General features: G+C 41.2%; 1 protein-coding gene across 1 annotated transcript in view; it reads right to left on the reverse strand.

Annotated features, from left to right (window-relative positions):
• The window catches only part of LOC140209933 (metabotropic glutamate receptor 4-like), a 1,199,825-nt gene that overhangs the window by 660,206 nt on the left and 520,136 nt on the right, over positions 1-19,483 (reverse strand). The window contains exon 4 of the mRNA XM_072278608.1: positions 16,694-16,848. Coding sequence (XP_072134709.1) covers positions 16,694-16,848 — 155 coding nt within the window. The remainder of the gene's footprint in view (positions 1-16,693; positions 16,849-19,483) is intronic.

Raw genomic sequence — 19,483 nt, forward strand, 5'->3', positions numbered from 1 at the left:
GAGACTACTAGACAGGTATATGGAGGAATTTAAGGTGGGGGCTTATATGGGAGGCAGGGTTTGAGGATCGGCACAACATTGTGGGCCGAAGGGCCTGCACTGTGCTGTACTATTCTATGTTCTATGTTTGAAATCTTAGCTCGAGTTTGCCAGAAGGCATGTGGGAGATTCTGAATTCAGCTGGAAGATGGTTCTAAGGTCTGATGAAACCAAAATTGAGTGTTTTGGCTATCAGACTATACACTATGTTTGGCATAGGCAAAACACCGCACATCATAAAAAACACACTATCCCTATCGTGGTGGTGGCTGCATCATGCTGTGAGGATGCTTCACTGCAGACAGACCTGGAAGGCTTGTGTAGATAGAGGGTAAAATGAATGCAGCTAAATACGGGGGCAAACCTGGAGGAAAACCTGATGCAATCTGTAAGAGAACTGTAACTTGGGAGAGAGTTGTTTCCCAGCAAGACAATGACCCCAAGCATAGAGCCAAAACTACACAGGAGAGGCTGAAAAATAACAAAGTTAATGTCTTGGAGTGGCTAAGTCAGAGTCCAGACCTCAATCCAACTGAGAATTTGTGGCTGGACTTTAAAGATGTTGTTCCCTTGTGATCCTCATACAATCTGACAGAGCATGAACTGTTTTGTAAATAAGAAGGGGGGAAAATTGTATTGTCCAAATGTGCAAAGCTGCTAGAGACCTATCCACACAGACTCAAGGTTGTAATTGCTGCCAATGGTTCATCTACTAAATACTGACTTGAAGGGGGTGAATACTTACGCAATTAATTAATTTATGTTTTAATTTGTAATTAATTTGGATAATCTTGTGGAGATCTGTTTTCACCGTGACATGAAAGAGTCTCTTTCTGTTGATCATGTTCAAAAAAAGCCAATTTAAATCCACTGTGTTTCAATGTTGTAAATCAATAAGATATGAAAACGCCCAATGAGGTGAATACTTGTTAAAGGCACTGTATATAAAGAATACGAAGAGATTGTGACCAATGTTCCTGTTGCATCCACCTACACTTCTTTAGCAACCTAGAAGTCATGACATTTGCACAAGAGATTCAGCAGGGACTGGGAAACCAAAGTAGTGGAGGAACTCTGAAGGGTCCTGCTGAAGGGGCTTGGCCCGAAATTCCATCTGCACCCTTTTCCATAGATGCTGTCTGGCCTGCTGAGTTTGTCCAGCATTTTGTGCATGTTGTTCAGATTTCCAGCATCTTGATTGTGACAGGAACTCAGGAGGTCAGGCAGCATCTATGGAGAGGAATGAAGTCGATTTTGGGTCAAGACTCTTCACCAGTTCTGATGAACTGTCTCGGCCTGAAACATTAATTCTTTATTCCTCTCTGCAGACGGAGCCCGAATTACTGAGCTGCTCCCACATTTAGTATGTTATTTGAACAAGTTAACTTACTAGCTGTCAGTAATACTCATCTTGAACATACATCATCTCCATTTTTATAATGCTTATAGCTTCCCACATCAGTTTAATCTTCACACCATCTTCCTAGCTACACCCATTGGCTCCATATGAAGATTTCTCATTGAATCCTATGTCGACCAAGCTTTATGCTTTGTTCATATTTCTCATGTTGTTGCCCAAAAATTCCTACCCACTTGGGAGTGCTAGACACCTCTGTGGTGCTTTACCTCTAAAATTCACTCAATTAATTAAAGTTAATGTAGCTTCCTAATATTTTCTAATAAACTCTCTGAGCGAACATTTTCATTTCTCTCTGACATATATTCTTGTCATTCTATTCAACTTGTCCTGACTTGCCATTAATCTCTTTTATGTACTTTAGGTTTGGGTGCTCTTTCGCAAGGATATGCTGGCTTCCACTAGAATTCGCCATCTTTGAATCCCTTCCATTTTCCCTTCACGATTTTATCATGCAGTCACTGTGTCTAATTTGCTTCTCAATGGGAACTCCAATGATTAATTTGTTTTTACTGTAATGCTATTATAGATCAGAGAGAATCATGCATAGACACAGAGACAGAAAATGACAGACACAGAGAAATGTTAAGGGAAGGGGAGAGGGAAAGGAAATGAGAATCAGCAAGCATGTATTGAATGGGACGCTGCCTCTTTCAACAATTTGTATACCCCTACATTTAGATCCTGTTGATCTGTGAAGAAATTTTGTGGCGGAGCAGCAAATCATACTCAAGTGTACGATCTGCTGATCCTCTCCTTCTTCAAACTAATCATCCAAAAAGCGTATGATGCCTTTATTTTTCTCTCACACTATAAGCTTAACATTACATTCATATTACACCTCATTTGTCAATTACAATTGATTAATACAAATAGACGTCTGCCACTGGACAATACCTCTTTTTTATTCCAGAAAAGACACAATTGGTCGTATAACATATGGAAAGGAGGAAGGCTGCCAAACTGAAAATTTCCTCCGTATCAGAACCAGATATTAGAGCATTCTGATCAATTACATAACTGGGCATCTTTTTCACTTCCACATAATTGAGATACTGTTACAATAACTTTATATATTGATAACCTAGTGTCACTTGAGATATATGACTTTCCTTCCCTGCATAGTATAAACCATTCTGTGTACTTTTTTTCTGTGAACTTTCAAAGTTTCTCTCGTCACCCAGTAGAACGGAGAAGGATGAAGCAGACGATGTTGCACGTTTGGACCTATCGATGAGTGTCAAAATTAATTATGTCAGAATGTATCTATAGAAAGAGAAAGAGTTAATGTTTTAGGTAAGGGAACCTTCACCAGACCTGAGAAGGACAGAAAATTGCTAACCTTTAGAGCAGCAAAATTCTAGGATATTTTTCCTCACACAATGAGCACACGTGACAATTGGGATGAGGTGTTGTGGCTGTGTGATTTTTCTGTTGATGTGGTTCTGGCATACTGGGTCATGTTCATCAGGCTGGGGGTGGGGTGGAGGGTGGTTAAAGGGGGGAAAAAAAAGAATGGCAGATGCAAAAGATTCTGATATGGACAGGAAGAAAGAGCATGTCATCTGAAAGCAGAAAATTCCATGCCAAGGTAGATATTGATATTGTGGTGAGCATTTGGTCTATGATGACAGAACAGTAAGCTCGTTAAACTCAACAACTGTTTTTAATGTGATTAACATAAAAACAGTCTGGACACTATGACCCAGGGAGACAACCCACTCAGTCACATACAAGCAGGTGGGGTGATTACTATGCACCTCGCTTACAGTCAGGGTGACCCATAAACACACATGCGAACAAATGTATAATCCCAGTAAATGAACGTGAACATCCCACCATAATACCACACAAGCATTTTAACACAAGAACAATAAACTGTGCTGGTCATTAGGAATGCTGGGGTGGACTAGAGTGTCACTTTCTTCCTCCAGTCTTGCTGGGTCGGTGGTGGCCAAGAGCTGATACGCTGCTGGCTGGTAATGGTGTAGTATGACTGCCTTCACCCGCTCAGGCAACCACAACCGATATACCACACCGGAGATGCGGCTGAACACCTCTCCCAGCCCCTTCCAGTGGTCTCCAGCTTGGGGGATAGTCCTTTCTTCCGGGAGGGACAGTAGACCCATAGCAGGGCCCTGACCATCAGCCAGGCTGCTTCTGGGACGTGTAAGCTTTGCAGCAGTGCATGAACAGCTCCGCATCCTGCCTGTACCCAGGCCGGCAGAAGCATTTGCGCAGCCTGCCCAACATCTTTGCAGCTCTGAGAAGGCCATTGCCAATCAGCCTGTGCGCCAAGTGCAGCGCCGTGGTGCACAGACCCCACGGGGGGCCGCCAGCTGCAGGAAACGTCTGTCGCCATCAGGAAACTGCCATCGCTGGAAGAGCAACCCATCGCACACCTCCAGCGTTCCCCCACTGAGAGTATATGGCTTTGGTCTCTGGATCCAGAGCAGAGCCAACTAGCTGGTGTTCCACGCTCAGACACCCCTTCCCCAGGCCAACACAGGATAGCTCATCTGCACGCTGAACAGCTGCTGGTCAGTGGTGGAAAGGTCTACCTCGCTGCCAGCAGCCACCTGAAGCACTGTCACTGCCACTTGCCTCTCGTTCCACTGTGTTGGGCCGCTGTGGGGTGTGCTGCACTGCCACAGGCCACTGTGAGACCAGTGGTGGTTGTTGCTACTCCTGCCTGGTCCACTTCCTGGAGCTGCCCTGCCAGAGAGCCGTGGCTTCAGCACTGAGGTAGAGTGTTGCCCCTGGCACATCCACACTGGACTCCCCCAATGATACAGGATCCCCAGGTGTCGGCTAGCCACACCTTGTGCTCCACTGTGTTCATCCCCACTGTGACATCTTCCCTCTCATCGCCACACGGTCACCGGCGATCGTAGCCAGCTCCCACTGTCATTGTCCACCCACACAGGGATGGCTGGTTCGTGTTGGGGATGACACCCGGATGGATGGTGGTGATGGTTGACCAATGCAGGGGGTCTGATCCTCTCCACCACACAGTCCACATACAAGCCTTGCTCTTCATCCATCCAACAACCCGGAAGGGTGACAACCGAGGCATTCTACTGGAGGACTCGGGGTGCACCGCCCGCTCGGTGCATCCCGATGGCTGCACCGGGCTATAGCGTGGTACTGGTACGGGCACTCCCAGGCCAAATGGCCTGTATCACCATGCCGGTAGCAGAGATCGCTCTGTGGCACGCGGCGGGACCAGCTTGGCGCTGGTCGTACCTGTCTCATGGGCTTCTCCTTGTCAGTGGCGCTGGTCGTACCTGTCTCATGGGCTTCTCCTCGTCAGTTTCCTCCTCCGCATCAGTGACACAAGCCAGGCTTGCAGCATGTGGGAAGACACTGGAATGACTTGAGGTGGGGTGGGGGGGCTAAAATTGTTTCTGCCCTCTCCACCTCTGACAGCACCTCGGTCAGTGATGATGGTGATGTCAGGCTAACTTGCTGCCGTAGGAACTCCGACGTCAGTGCCTTTATAAAGGCATGGAGGGAAAGCGCTTCTTGGGCTGTGACAGGGAACCAGGGGTAGCCATGCCAAGCACAGTGACTGAGATGTGCCGTGAACACCCCAGGCTTTCTCCCACACGGCACCATCTGCTGTCCAGTTCTTCCCTCATTGCTTTCTCCAATGGCTTCTGCTCGAAACACCGCTCCAGCACCGCTACGAGGGCCCTGTAGTCACGCTGCTCAGCTGGTGTTAGGTCGAAGAGGGCCCACAGGGCATTCCCCTCCAGGGCCAGGGCATGGTGCACCACCATCGTGGTGGGGCTCACCCGTTGTGCCATGTGGAAAGTTTGACTTACGCCAGGTAAGGCTGCAGGCGGTTGGTACCGTTGCACCTGGGGAGCTTGAGGGTGGACCTTGTGGCATGAATTGCTGAGGCCCGTTGGTCTTCCTCTTGCTCCGCCGGCATCTGACATGCTGCCCATCCTCCCATGGCTGTGGGGTCTTGGGTTCCCCAGTGCGGGTCACAAGGGAGGTGAGTGATGTGCTTTGCCATGTCCCTTGGGTACGCTCACCCCTTCAGGGTTCACAGGGAAGCCACGATACTTGGTTTCCAGGTACCCCAGCCTGGGGGTGTGGGGGTGGCATATTGCTCAGTCCCTTGACTTATTCCAGACGTCGTAGCTCATTAATTTCGTCGCCAATTGCTTATCCCATTCCTGGTACCAATGTGGCAAGCACTCGGTCCACGATGACAATGAGTAACCTTGTTAAACTCAACAACCATTTTTATTGTGATAAACACAAAAAGAGACTGGATGCTATGACCTGGGGAGAGAACCCACTCAGTCACATACAGACAGGGGAGGTGCTTGTTATACACACCGTTACAGTCAGGCTGACCCACAAACACACATGTAAATAACTGTTTACCCCAGCTAAAATGTAACAATAAATGAACCTGAACATCCCACCATAATCCCACAAAATCTTTTTAACACAAGAACAACAAATCGTTCTGGTCATTAAGGATGCTAGGGCATTCCCCATATCTGGAGTGCCACAATGTGTTAACTGCAATTGAAAGAGTACTTGAAAAGATGAGTACAAGCATCTAGATTGCATAATCCTTGGTGAATCCCCACATGGAATATTAGACACAGCTCTGAGCTCTGGGCTCACAACTTAACAAATGATAAACGTGTGACAGATTATTTGTAATGAAGGGGTGGGAACATCGACTCAGACCATGAGAGGCCTGCGTCGGGCATTTTCATGCCTTACAAGACGCAGATTGGAAGTCTGTGTGGGGCGCCACTCCTCGCACAGACTAGAGCAATGTGTGATTAAGTGCCTTGCTCAAGGGCACAAACACGTCGCCACAGCTGAGGCTCAAACTAACGACCTTGAGATAACTAGACGAACACCTTAAACCACTCAGCCACGTGCCCAACACAAATTTGTAATGAAGAGTCAGCATTTTGATTGTTGAGTTACTGAGTTTACCCATGGAGGGGAGATGAACAGATTCAGCCTCTACTCCATTGACTTGGAAAAGAAAAACTGGGAGATGATCACATTGGAAGAACAAAAAACTTTACAGGCCTTGATTAAGTAAATGCCAAGTTGATGTTTCCATGGATTGGTGTCTAGAACAAATTAATTAAGTAATTAATTAATAGATAAATAGATAGAAAATAAATAAATGTTTAGCAAAAACCAGTAACATGAGTAGTAGATTCCTTGAAAGTGTGTCCTTGGGTTGTGGAATCCCTTCAGCATTGAGATGAGTGAAGCTAACTACCCACACTGGTTTAGGAGCTTGATGGTTGAGGAGGAATAACTATTCCTGAACCTGCTGCTGTGGGACTTAATGCTCCCATCCCTCCTTCCTGGTGGGGGCAAGGAGTTGGGATTCCTTGATAATGGATGTTGCTTTCTTGTGGCAGTGCTTCTTGTGGATGTACTCCTGAGCAGAGATGAAAAAAAAAACTTCTTCCCTTGGGGTAATGATTCTTTAGAATGCACTATGCCAAGAGGATTATGTATATCCTGTACCAAGACAAAGCCTGTAGATTTATAGATACTAAGGAAGGAATAAGGAGTAAATGAAAGAAGGTGAGTGGGAAAAGAAATGGTCAACCAAGATAAAGGAGATAACAGACACAAAATGCTGGAGGAACTCAGCAGGCCAGGCAGCACCTATGGGAAAGACTACGTCGATGTTTCGGGTCAAGAGCCTTCAGCAGGACCATTCAGCCCTGCTGAAGGGTATTGACCCAAAGTTTCAGCTGTACTCTATTCCATAGATGCTGCCTGACCTGCTGAGCTCCCCCAGCATCTTGTGTGTGTTACCTGGATTTCCAGCATCTGCAGATTTTTTCTTGTTCATGACAATATAAAACAGACATCATTCTACATATGTCTATATTGTTTGTTTCATGCTAACAGATCACACTATCATAAAGCCTTCATTTGTTCATAGGCAACAGTCCTTGAACAATATAACCCAAAAACACCTTTTAATGTGCATTGCACAAAGCAAAATGATGCCAAAAGGCCAGGAAATTCTTTGGAGGCTGAGAAGGAATACATTAAGTGAGTTGTGTGTAATGGGGCAATGAATTCATGTCTTTTATGAGGAGTCTCTGGCTGTAAAAATTGACTGCTGCCCAAGGCCCAAAAGCATCAGAATAGACAGGGTCTTAATACTTTTAACTTTCCGCTGATCATGCTGCAGTTGGAAACAAGAAAGGGAAATAGGTCAGATGGGAATCCAACAACACATTTGTTATCCAAGTGGTAACTATTAAATATGATTTAACTAAATAAACTGGCTGAAATTAAATCATGGTTTCCATATTAATATTGTCCTGCATAATAGAATTGATGAGTTATGATTTTTAGCTCTTCATCTCATTCAGTGCTTCTGTTCTCTTCCTCATCCCAACTAGGTGTCTATGAATCACTTGGTTAATGGTAAGGGTCCATGGTATTAAAAAAGTTGGGAACCCCACTCTAAGCATTTGTACACTCTCTTTCAATGCTCTTCCTCCCTCACTCAGCACTGGCTCTCCCTCGCTCATTCTTTCTCCCTCCATTACAGGTTAGGGAAAGGGTCCTCTCAATTGTAGTCTTCAAAGGGGAGCTTTTGATGTTGGTATCTCTAACCTGGGACTGGAGCCTCATTCTTCTTTGACACATGTTAAATTTTAAATTGGTTTGTTTAAATATTCTTAAGAAATTAATTCAGGACAACAGTAATCAACCTTCTTTTTAATGCTTTATTATGACAAGTTTCCATCCAAATCCAACTTCATTTGCCCTTCCTGTATGGCTTTATTTGGGATTAAGATTCTCTGAGTAAGCTTAGTGCTCTCCAATGGAAAAGAACAAAATGACTGGGGGAAAGAAGAGGAACTTCAGCCGTGGAAGCAACAAAAAGCTTGCACAGGTGTTAGTTTAGTTTTACTCTTAAGTGCTTGGTTCATTGATCTGCTGCAGTTGGGGAGTAAAAGGAAGATTTCAGTACAATTCAGCCCAGTCTACAGCAGCCATTCTGTGAAAGTAATGGAAAGCTAATCGATTTTATCACACATTAACCTGGCATTGTTAGCAATTCAATTTTGTTGGAGAATAGAAGTTGCTTTGAACTTTAAATTGGAATTCACATGGTATATGGCTTCAGGCTTGCTGTGGCACTTGGTAGCAGCAGCAGGAAGCAAGTACACGTTCTCCACTAACAGCATGTCAGGCTTCAAGAGTAATTAATAGCTACCTTTAAACAGCATAGGTAGTGCAGCAAGGAAATATGAGAAATAATTTGGGACGGGATTTGAGAATAATTGCTATGCAATTGCCATAAAGCAATCATTAAAAAGTAAATGAGTGCTCCAATGATCACAGTACTCTATTAAAATACTAATGTGGTAATTGGAAGTCTGAAATACAACATTTTGCCTCAGGTCTTTATGTTATCAAAATTTAACTGGATCAACTTAAACTAATTCTGACATGATTCCACCAGTATTAAAAGAGTATTGACAAAATGTATCTTGAAAACATTAACAAACTCACAGCATCCATAGAGGATCGGCTACTAATTTACATTGCATAATATAACAAATCATTGCAATATGTCCCTGCAAGATATGAAAAGAATTGTTCAAAACAACTTTTTCAAATGATTATTATTTAGCCTTCAATCTACAACATGGAACGGGGTCAGCAATTGTTGATAAAATGGTAAAAGATTCTGCGAAGGTCACAAATCAATGAGTCAATGATTGTCTCAGTAAGCTCAACTGAGTAAACAAGTTAAGGGTCTCGGCCCGAAACGTCCACTGTACCTCTTCCTAGAGATGCTGCCTGGCCTGCTGCGTTCACCAGCAACTTTGATGTGTGACGAGAATACACATAAAATTAAGATGTTTGCTGGCCTGGGTTAGCATCAGTGGCATCAGCAGTTGGTCTGCCACCTGTCCTCAGGGGAAGGAGAGATAAGGAACAATGAAGCAGCATCTGGAGATGCGTAATGAAGGGACGGGAGAGAGAGCTGTCTAGAGCGGCTCCCCCTTTGAACCCTGAACTGTTTGAAGTGATGGACAGGCGATCTGGAGATGTGTAATGAAGGGACGGGAGAGAGAGCTGTGTGGAGCGGCTCCCCCCTTTGAGCCCTGAACTGTTTGAAGTGATGGACAGGCGATACCCCAGCAGGGGGATAAAAAGGGACAGGTTCGCTAAGGCAGGACACACACATGACACTCGAGGTAACGAGACCCTGGAAGCGGTGCGCCTCTCACGAGTCGGTGGGAAGCTCTTGGAAGGCTGATCGGGGGATCAGCCTTAAACTCACAGGGTGGAAAGGTACGATCAGCGGGAACCCGGTGTGTGTCCACCCTCGCTTGGGTGCCGGGTTCACTGCAGAGGATCGACCGCATCTGGAGGAGGGGTCACAGTCGGTGACCTCAGGTGACATCACAAAGGACCCGACCGAAAGCTGCTTGTGAGCAATATCGGCGTTTCTGAATGATCATTCGTTCCTGTTCTCCCTCTCCTTCCCCCCACATTGTCCATCGCCCTGGCAACGATTACTGCGAACTGAACTATTAAATCGAACTGGACTTTTGTGTCACTTTGAAATTGATCATTTACCCCTAGACAACGATAGAGCTTGATTGATGCTGTTATCTTAATTTTGTTCACATGTGTGTTTATCATTGCTGAACTGTTGCATTTATTATCCTTTCGATTACTGTGTTGCTTGTTTCTTTAATAAAACTTTCTTAGTTCTAGTAATCCAGACTCCAACTGAGTGATCCATTTCTGCTGGTTTGGCAACCCAGTTACAGGGTACGTAACAGATGTAAGTTAATTTTAAAAACCAGACTCAAATATTGTCAGTTTTTCCAGAAACAGGAATGAAAAACAAATAAGTGAGACAGGTACAAGCCGACAATATAGAATGATAAACAAGTGTAGTTTGTAGGCTGTATATTTGCACCATATCGTACTAACATGGCTGAGAGTCTAGCCCAGATATAGATGCAGACTTGCTTCATATTAGCAAATGTTCATGAAACTTGTTGGTTTAAAGAAAAATCTTAATGAAGTTTAGCTTCTTCCCTTTTTTCATAAGTATGAACTCTTATCCTTATCTTTTGTCATTTAGGAAATACTACATTCAATATTCATCCCCCAAGCTAATGTTCCAAATATGTAAATGCCCTGAGCCATCCTACAGTTAAACACACATAACACTTCATTATTGATTTCAGCTTGGATGTATCTGTACTGGTGCTAGCGACAGAAGGGTCGGCTGTGCAGCAGCAAGCGAAGCACTGAGGACTATGCTTGGAGACGTAAAATAAACAGACTGAATGTTAAAATTCTGGTGCAAGGCACAACTTGAGAGTTGACATGGCAAAATATTGTGAGACAGCGAGGACGTAAGTGATCATCTCTTCCTTAATTTACTCTTCCTCAGCATTTTTCAATCTGTGTATCTGGAAATTCTTGTATTGATTATTAGTCAATGTATGCAATTAAGCCAATGTCATTTTTCATAGGTCTCTGAATAGCCACCACTGGTGTGCATCAGATACACAAATAACACCATTAAACAAATACAAATAGCAGTCTTCTTATTTCAATTATGCATGTGCTCTGACCAGGACAAGCTCACTTAATAATAGTAATACTTCTCTTTCTTTCAAAACTAATAAACAAAAACAAGGAAGTGAAATATAAATCATGAAAAATGATTTTAAAACATTGCTAACCAAAACTAAGCCTGATTAGCAATTGATTATACTAACTTTTAGACTGAAAGAAATTATTCAGACAAACTATTGGATTAAATGATATGGTATGCTTGTACTTAAGACTCCACTTACCTTGTATTATCTCATGCTGTCAATATATTGTTCCACATAGAATGTAAGAATATTGCAACTGAAGGTGTAGGCTTCAGAGCCTCTTGATCCAAGTCACTGTGCATTATCACTATCATTAACCTTCACTTTCCCACTGTTTCTCCATTGTCCAAATATCTGTTTTTAGGAGATTTAAATATATTCAATGATTCAGCCTCCATAGGTCTCCAGATTTAAGAATTACAAAGATTCATGACCCTCTGTTGGATGGAATTCCTGAAATAGGCCGTCTCTTGGTTTGGATTTCACCGTGAGTGGAAACCTCCTCTCACCGTCTAAATGAAAATGTAGATGCTAGAAATGTGAAATAAAAACAGAAAGTGCAACTCAGTAAATCAGGCAGCATCTATGGAGTGAGAAATGGAATTGAAGTTTTGTTTCAAATATCCTCAATAGGAACTGAGAAAGATCTGAAAAAAAAGTAGTTTAAGTTGAAGAGAAGGTGGCAGACAAGGTGGACAGGATGAATGAGATACAGGTGGACATATGTGTCATGACCTACCTTCGGAATATTAAGTTTCCAAAAGAAATCTTCACTCATAGAGAATAGGTTCAGACTGCTCTATCTTTCCTCAACCAACTCTTTCATGTTTAATATCAAACTAGTAAAAATTCTCTGAACTGCCTCCAGAATAAGTATATCTTTCCTAAAAAAAATACAATGTGGTATTCCAGATATGGATTCCATGTGTTCTGTGTAGTTATAGCTATTTCTTCTGTCTCCTGTACCTACTGTGCTTCCCCTTAAATATATCGATGCTACTTGTGTCCTTGTCTAAGTCTAACTTCATATAATCGCCAGGCCCACAGACTCACCACAGAGTAAACACAATTTAAAGGTGGCAACCCACATCCATTAAAGAGCTCATAATTCAAAGATAAAACTTGAGGATACAAGAACATCATTTCAAAGGCAGAAATTGTAATTTTAATATCTCATTTTAGAATCAAGATGAGCATTCTAGAGGGTAGCACTTAAGTTCACCTAAAAGGTAAAAAACATTGGAAAAAAATGCATTGCAGTTGCAGCTCAGGCAAAATACTACCACATCATTGAATGAAATATTTGCTATTTCATTTCTTTCTACTGCAAATACATGCCAGGAGACAAATCTGTCTTAGTACAAATGTGGAGATTTAACATATCTCTTTAAATATACGTACAATGCTGTAAGTTCCAGAGAGAGGTCAGCAGTTTAATCTGCATCAACCAAGTTCCTAATGTCATTGCCACAAGCAGAGAGAGTATTTGTGAACAATATACCGACTATACATGGTTGGAGGAAATACCATGCAGAACAATGGTAGATTCTGAGAAATCCAGGTACCATGGAAACAGCTGATCCACTACTTCATCAACACAATGATGACTGAGACATACTGATTAAAGACTTAGGATAGGTCGACAAGGGCAAGAAAATTAAACAAAAATCTCAAATAATTATGACTGTCTTATAACAACCTTCGTGATATACTGGATAAACGACTACCCTGCATGGACACAAGTAAGAGCTATCTTGTGCACTTTCAAGAAATATGTTAAAAAAGGTCCACATGTTTCTCGGAGGTCCATTCAGAACTTAGTCAGGGAACTTTTCAAACTGGAATGTAACCATCAGTGTCTGGTTTTCCCGTGGATGCGCCCAGAGCAGAAATGCATGGTAATTTAAAATCATTATTCACAGCTGCCGCTGATGGTCGACATTCTATCAATTCACTGGCCATTGTTTTCACCTTCAAACTTCTGTGGGGCAGCTGCAGTTCATAATTCATTTGGGGCAACAAGCATCTCTGGGCTGTCCTGTATTTTACAGGTGTAGATGGACCAGGCTTTTGCCTGGCTCTAACCTCCTTTCATGCACCCTCGGCTGAAAAGCCAGAAAGTTTCCCAGCTGACATTCAAGGTGGGGATGCAGGGGAGATGGACAGTGTGTTGCCTTTGTCAGAGGACCTTGTAAAGATAAAATAAAGTTACTCCCTTAACGTTATAGTTAGGCCATAAAACATAGGAGCAGAATTAGGTATTTCAGCCCATCGAGTCTGCTCTGCCTGATCCCGGATCCCACTCAACCCCCATACACACCTGTCTTCTCACCATATCCTTCGATGCCCTGACCAATCAGGAAACTATCAACTTCTGCTTTAAATATACCCATGGACTTAGCCTCCACTGCAGTCCGTGGCAGAGCGTTCCACAGATTCACCACCCTCTGGCTAAAAACCTTCCTTTTTATCTCTGTTCTTAAAGGTTGCATCTCAATTTTGAGACTCTGTCCTTTAGTTCTGGATACCCCAACCAGAGGACACATCCTCTCCACATCCACCTTACCTTTCCTTTCAACATTCGGTAGGTTTCAAAGAGATTCCCCCACCCCCGTATTTTTCTAAATTCCAATGAGTACTGGCCCAAAGCTGACAAACACTCCTTGTATTTAACCCCTTTATTCTCGTGAATCTTCTCTGGACTCTGTCCAATGACAACACATCGTTTCTGAGATATGGGACCAAAGCTGTTGACAATACTCCAAGTGCAGCCTGACTAGTGTGTTATAAAACTTCATCATTATATCCTTGCTTTTATATTCTATTCCCTTTGAAATAAATGTCAACATTGCATTTGCCTTCTTTTCACAGACTTAGAAGTGTAAGTTCCAATCTCTGGTAAATAATTTTCTTAATCATTTGTGGGATACACACAACCTTAAAGGAGGTGATTTTTGAGACCATTTTAAACAGAAATTGAACATCTGTTATATTGCTATCAGCCAGCAGACATGTCAGCCAGACCTGCTGAGGTCAGTTGAAAAAGGAGATCAAGTGAACAAAATGGATTTTTAAACAATTCAGCATTTTCAATACTTCTATCACTTACATATACTGGCTTTATAATCAACTGAATTTAAATTGCTCGGCTGCACATTCAGATTCACATTTTATTTTATATTTCATAACTCTCACAATGTAGAAAAAGGTCATCCAGTCCATCAAGTCTATGTAGCTATCAGAACAATCCCATTAATTCATATCCATTCATTTTCCAGCACCCCCATCCCCCCGCTTGCCCCGTAGCTGTACAGGATGCAATTTATGTCAACCAATTACCAACCTTCAAATCTTTGTGACATGGGAAGAAACTGCAGCACTTGGGACAAGTGCGTGTGACCACAGAGAGAATGTGCAAATTCCCATAAAGTAAGCACCCAATGCCAGAATTCATTCATTGTCCCTGAAGCTGTGAGGGACTATCGTGCAACCATGCCACACTATTTTTGTAATCATTAGTCAATAGCAATGGAACACAATTCCAGTTTTAGCTATGACTAAGTTACCAGTTAAATATTAACTGCAGCAAATGCCTGATGTTTGGACACACAGTGCTTGATCTTCACTGAGCAGCATAACAAACTTTTGAGTCACCACCACCAGGAATCCACACTTAAGTAGCTAGCTTGGTTGTTTCTTATTGTCTATGCAAAAAACACCCAAGTGTGCACATTACAATGTGACTTCTGAAACATGAGGGGCACCTGTAGCATAAATTGTATGAGTATGAAAGCATGACTCTAGATTTTATTCCACTGAACACATCCATAATATATACCAGACAATTCTGAAAGTGCGATGTGGATAATGTATACTGGGCAACTCAGAAATGAAATGTGCTGAAACCTCAACAGAAAACCCACCAAAAGTGTTTTGAGAAGTAATTATTAAAACACTACACATGCCAATCTCCTTCTCAGAGAACTGTTTTGCTGTTACTGATAAAGCACAAAGCCATCACCATCAACTCTGACACCTACATCCATGCAATTGCTGCAGGTAGTCACTTGAGTGTAACCATGGCGACCTTGATGTATATTATCAGTTCCCAAATCCGGCAATAGTGAGAGTTATTGAGGAGGCCAAAATGACACAAGAAATATAACACATTGTAAATTGGGATCAGACCTGGATGTACTGTTGCGGGATGTTCCATGCACTTACAAGCCTGGCTGCTTAATAAACTATTATTTTTGTTTTAATTTTGATTGTTTGGGAAAAAAAGTAAATCATTTTTTTTACATTTATCCCTGTTAATGTATAACAGGTAGGACTGTAACTCAGTGATAATTAAATGGAATTATGTTTCATGAACAATGACTAATGATAAATTTTCATCAAAAGGAAACGAATACTGATCGCAGAATCACAAACTAGAAACATACTAAAAACGAAGATTGCAAAAGACCACTGAGAAAGAAAATGAAAATGTAAATGAAAGCATAATGACAAATATACTCTTCTTGGGCTTCCAGTCGAGCACAGGTATTAATTTTAATTGATGCTTCGATGACAAATTCTACCATCTTCAACAAGGATGATACCTGGGCATGTCTATTCCATATTTCAGTGGTATATATACCCCCTTTGTCCGTTCCTCCTGATTGGTTAGTTCTCATCCAATCAGCTTTCCACTGTCCCACCTAGTCTTTTAACACTAATTTGCAGACAATAATATTGTGTTACGTGCCCACAGTTTGATCACGGGACAGTTGGATGATGTAATGGTCTTGTGAGTGGGATGACATAATTGTCTCATGACCGTGGGGTGATGTTATGTCACATGATGGCCTGTTCCCTACAGTATTTAAGGAAGCCCGCCAAAGTGTGATGCAGTTTTACTTTCTATTTTAAAGTGCAAGCATGTTGTTGCCGGCAGCTTCGCCAATCTCTGCCCGCTTTTGTTTGTTGCACCTTTGTTTTACCTTTACTGTCTAGTATTGGAGAGTGAAGACCTTACCAAAGTACGGGAACAAATGATCGGGTAAAGTTAATGACGTTCGGTGTTTTGGAAGTGATCGACTGTTTGGAATCGGAATCTTCCGGGAAATTGTGGCACGCACGTTTGATTTAAACCCCTGCAAGGTCAGGACGGTTTGTGCAGTGTCCACCCTCCCGAGGGAAAAGGTCAGCTCCTTTATTTCTTCGTGATTGCTTCAACGTGGCATCGCTTGACTGTGATCAGCAGATTCGTCATTTTCTTCGAAGGAATTGCTGCTGCAGTAAAGTCTCTCCTTAAAGACTGTAAAGATCACGAGGACTTTTCAACTGACTACTTTAAGACTGTGTTCGAGTTTACCCCTTTTAGAAGTATTTCTAAGTTTGACTGTTTGTTCGACATAGCCGCATAATGGTTAACTTCCAGTTAAACTAGTTTGTTTACTTTTCTATGTTTTTGAGTAAAGGTTAATAAATATTGTTGTTTGTTTATAAAACCTGACTCAATTTCATATCCATTGTTGCTGGACACGTGACAATTGAAAGAAAGAGATGGCAAACCAGACTCACCCACCTTGGACTGAAACTCTCTTAGGAAGGATGGTAACAGCTCCTGCTGCCACCTCCTCCTGTTGCAGCACTGGCGTCACTTTGGAGCCCCAGCTGTCAGATCCAACCCACAGGAAGTGACCAGTCTGATTGGCTCTTTTAGTTGCCTCTAGCACTCGCCTGCAGATGGGGGGAAGGAACAGTAAAGAAATAACGTTAATGCTGATTTTGGTTCGGATTCAGATTCATTTATTTTTCACATATACGTCGAAAATGTGTCGTTTATGTTAACAACCAGCATAACCTAACAATGTGCTAGGGGCAGCCCGGACATCTGGAAACAACACCCATGGGGATACAGCACAAAACTGAGGAAATTTGCTATAATTTAAACACTGCATTGTTACAGGACAACAGTATATTGTTTGACAAGGGAGTCGTGAAGTTCAATGTGAAGAAAGTTCTGGACTTTCATGTTAGTGCTGTGAAATGCAGATCATCTGGAATTACTGCCAGATGTCCCATGGAGAAATCTGTCAATTTGTCCTGACATGGCATGGGCTTTTCCCAGTAATACATTTCAGATACTGCACCGTGATCAGTCCAGGCACACAATCCAAATCTCCATTCACTTTGTTGGGTTTGTAAGGGCATAAGTTTAACAGGAAAAGGGGAAGGCAAGATCATTATAAACTTTTTTTTTCTTTAGTTTTATATATTTATGTCACTTAGGTATATTTTAATTCATTTTAACTGTATTTATTATTAAAACATTTTTTAAAAATTCATATCAATAATTTTAATGTCTTTGAGTGAGAGAGACATAAAAACATTAAAATGACTTACAATCACGTCTGTTAAAGCTCCGTGTCCATCTTTGCCAACTCTGATGTGGAGTTCAAGGAAAGGACCTCTGATTTGTTCTGTCTGCATTCCAGCCACTGTTCAGGCCTCATTAGTGGAACAGGCCTGAACAATGATGGCTTGAATGTGGGCAGTACAGCGCAGAGGTCCTGATCTTGAACTCCACCTTTTAATTACAGGCTCTTCAATACAGAGCCAATTTGGTTCTTTGCTGATATTGGTGCTGATGGGCCCTGCAAGCATTCGGGGCCCACCAGCACCAACATCAACAAATGAAACAAACCAGCAAAATCCAGGTTATGATTTTCCTTTAGAACTCTTTACAATGAATAAGATGGCACTTATCAATATTATTAATATCATCTTGATGAATATAATGTGACTTGCATTGAGATGGTTAATTAAATTTTTGTAACTTGTTATTTTTTTAATATAGTTTTTATTAAATTTTCAAAAAGAATACATGAAAAGATAAAATCTACCCACCCCCCCCCCATATATAGTCCTACCTAAAAAGAAAGAAAGAGAAAAAAAAAGAACCGCCTGGTTGTTGGAAGGTTTCCACATGCTCCATGGGATTCAAAATAAATTTGGTATAATTATTCGTTACTTTCCCCAAGTAACCAAAATCTTTATCGGAGCACTTAAATATGCCATCCTATCTTTTGTAAATAAGGGCGCCAAATATTCAAAAATGTTACATATTTATCTCTTAAATTATAAGTAATTTTTTCAAGTGGAATAGAACTAGCCATTTCATTATTCCAACGATCCATACTTAAATACGAATCAGATTTCCAAGTAACTGCTATAGTCTTCTTAGCTACTGCCAATGCAATTTTTATAAATTCTTTCTGATATTTATTCAATTTAAGTTTCGGTTTTATCCCTTCAATATCACCTAATAGAAATAATACAGGGTTATGTGGAAGTTGAATTCCAGTAATTTGTTCCAATAAGACTCTTAAATTTATCCAAAAGGGTTGAATTTTAAAACAAGACCAAGTAGAATGTAAAAAAGTTCCAATTTCTTGATTACACCGAAAACATTTATCAGATAGATTTGAATTTAATCTATTTATTTTTTGTGGTGTAATATATAATTGGTGTAAAAAATTATATTGTACTAATCTAAGTCGAACATTTATTGTATTTGTCATACTGTCAAGACAAAGTCTTGACCAATTTGTTTCATCAATATTAATATTCAGATCTGTTTCCCATTTTTGCTTTGACTTATGGATTCCTTGTTTAATTGTCTGTTCTTGAATCAAATTATACATACAAGAAATACATTTTTTAATTTTCTCTTTTTGAATTAAAATTTCAATTTCATTAGGCTTTGGCAAAAACATTGTTTGACCCAGCTTACCTATTAAGTAAGTCCTTAATTAAAAGTAACAAAAGAAAGTATTATTAGATATTTTATATTTATCCTTTAATTGTTCAAATAACATCAATATACCTCGCTCAAAACAGTCTCCTATAAATTTAATCCCTTTTTGGTACCAATTATATAAAAGTTGATTATCCATTGTAAAAGGAATAAGTCTGTTTTGGAACAAAGGTCTCCTTGCTAATAGAGATTTCTGTGTTTCCTTATCAACATTTATCTTATTCCATAGATCAATCAAATGTATTAATATAGGAGATTCTTTCTTTTCCCGTATCCATTTAGATTCCCATTTATATATAAAATCTTCAGGTTTATTTTCTCCTATCTTGTCTAGTTCTATTTTAATCCATGCAGGTTTTTGATCATCGAAAATAGATGCAATAAATCTAAGTTGATTTGCTTTATAGTAGTTTTTAAAGTTTGGAAGTTGTAATCCTCCTAACCCAAATTTACATGTCAGTTTTTCCAATGATATTCTTGACATTTTACCTTTCCAAGGAAATTTTCTCACACATTTATTTAACTCTTGAAAAAATTTCTGTGGCAATTGTATTG

The sequence above is a fragment of the Mobula birostris genome, chromosome 14, assembly GCF_030028105.1.
Source record: "Mobula birostris isolate sMobBir1 chromosome 14, sMobBir1.hap1, whole genome shotgun sequence".
Taxonomy (NCBI): Eukaryota; Metazoa; Chordata; class Chondrichthyes; order Myliobatiformes; family Myliobatidae; genus Mobula; species Mobula birostris.